We start from the raw sequence: 2,220 nt of genomic DNA, 5'->3' as shown, positions 1-2,220 counted from the left end.
AACAACTAACATACAGCTTTGCATCGTTGCTAATAATCACACAACAGAAAGGAAAAGAAGTAAAAAGGAGGACGTCCTTGCATACGCAGACTATGAAAGTCCATGACTGCATTCTCCAAGGCTGTAACCAGAAGTTATAAATTGCTATATTGCGTATTGTCACTTCTCATCTAATTGAAAAAACAGCACACAGTTTTTGCAGATAGCCCATTTATTTTGCTGATCTACCTAGAACTCAAGGATGCTCTTCAGTACTAGCTGGGTACAAGCACAGCAAAAGGCCAGGGGAAATTGGTGCTTGATATAATTATTTTTGTCAGGTATGGATGAGTATTTTTTTTTTTTTTTGCAAGGCCACAGCACCCCCTTTCCAAATTAATGGCTCTTTTGCCACGAAGGCAGAAGACATATAAGGCACGTTTGCTCACAAACTGACAGGAAGGTTGCAGAATTTTATGGGGTTAGCAACACAGTCCTTAGGCTGCTGTTTGGCTTTCCAGACACATCACTTTTAGCAATTTATAAGGGACTGATGCACTTGGTCAGTAGTCGACCCCATCCTCAGCACTGGACCCTAAGCTGGTTATGGGGTGGAAGGCTGTGCACTGGTGAAGCCCATGGAGGATTTTTCAGACATGCTTCAGCCAAAGGTATCCTGTGCCCTCGCAACGAGGCTCAGCCTCACCAGAGCAAGGCCAGGAGCATACCAGTGCGCAGTTCTGTCTGAACTCATCCCCATCCACCCTACGTGTTCTGGGAAGCAAGAAACCCTCTGAAACTAAAGACATCCTGCTCCAACCTCTCCTTGACGTTCCCAAATACACCTGCTCTGCCACCCCTGCAGGTGGTGGCAATTTGTGTCCATGCCAGACCACTGCAATGGGGTCCAGTATAGACTGAGAGACCTGAATACGCTCTGCCAGGAGAGACCATACTCGCCGTCACTGGAGCACAGCAACAGATTGGGAAGGGGAGTATTGTTGTCTTCATTTTACACAGAGTGGGCTGAGATACAGAAACATGGGGGGTGTTCTGTCTCTGATTAAAGACTGGTGATTATACACGGAAATAGCTGCTGATCTCAAAATTCTAGGAAGCACAGATTACATTGTGCCAAAGGAATACAGAAATATTAAAAAGAGTCACACAAGAAGTGTGTTATAAATTTTTTCTCTCTTACTTTCTGTTCTCTTACTTGGAAGGCTTCTGTTATCCATCTGGAGATGAGAGAGGTAGCCATGGACTGCCAAGGGTGAGCAGCCCAATGACCTGCACACAAACAATCCCGACTTGAAGATTCTTCATCCAATTTTCTCTCATAATGACAAACTGACCTGAAAAACCAGTAGGATCAATTCACTAACCAAAGAAGGACTAAAGCAATAATGATAAATTAAATTCCACTACAAATTACCTTGTGCAATATAGATTTGGTATACAGGTATTAATTTGAATTTTGGATAGCTTACGTGAATTGCATCTCCAAACCTTTTTGATAGCTGCTAATGTTTGTTACTAAAAAGCATCGGATTGCTTATTTAGGTGTCACGCATACAATAAGAAAAAGAAAAGATACTAAAGTACTAGAAGAGAAGATATTAAAGTACTTACTTTATTTGAAAATCCCTCCAGTCATTCAGGTTTTATAAATTTCAGAATTAGTTTTATTTACGTATAATAGAAATTAACTTATAAATTGAAGGCAATAAGCAAACCTATGCAGCTCTTAAATGATAGTGTGTATTCCTCTTCCATTTCCTTTAGCTTTATCTTCCTGATTTGTCATTTCTAGTGTCAAATTATTTGCATTCATATCAACAGCAGATTTACGTGGATAAAATTTGCACACCAGAAAGTCAGTAACCTCATAGCAGGTTACATTTGTATTGATGGCACTGATAGCCATGACCCCCTAATCTGATTATTTGTAGTTACTTTGCAGGCTGCAATAACACACTAATTTTAAGGTAACTAAAATAAGGGCATCTTCACCCTTTTGGGGGAGTGCTGTACATCTGCACAGAAAGCACCTCTGCCACTAACGGCGGTGGGAGAGTGGGGCCCTGGCTCCGGTGGGGAGAGGCCCCTCCTAGGGGTGCCGGGAGAGTCACTGGCCTCTGCAGGACAGAAAGGGTGAGGGGAGTACAGGGGAGGCGATGGGGCTGAGATTGTTAAGAAAGCAGCACCCGCACTGAGTGTAGGGCGGCCACCGGGTTTGGA

General features: G+C 42.9%; 1 protein-coding gene across 1 annotated transcript in view; it reads left to right on the top strand.

The window, feature by feature from the left end:
* Positions 1–617: 617 nt before the first annotated feature.
* The window catches only part of LOC104135463 (guanylate cyclase soluble subunit beta-2-like), a 21,294-nt gene continuing 19,691 nt past the window's right edge, over positions 618–2,220 (top strand). The window contains exon 1 of the mRNA XM_009649118.2: positions 618–650. Within this exon, the coding sequence (XP_009647413.2) occupies positions 618–650 (33 nt within the window). The remainder of the gene's footprint in view (positions 651–2,220) is intronic.

Source organism: Egretta garzetta, unplaced genomic scaffold, assembly GCF_000687185.1.
Source record: "Egretta garzetta isolate BGI_Z169 unplaced genomic scaffold, ASM68718v1 scaffold161, whole genome shotgun sequence".
In the NCBI taxonomy this organism is placed as follows: Eukaryota; Metazoa; Chordata; class Aves; order Pelecaniformes; family Ardeidae; genus Egretta; species Egretta garzetta.
This window is presented reverse-complemented; position numbering and strand designations above follow the sequence as displayed.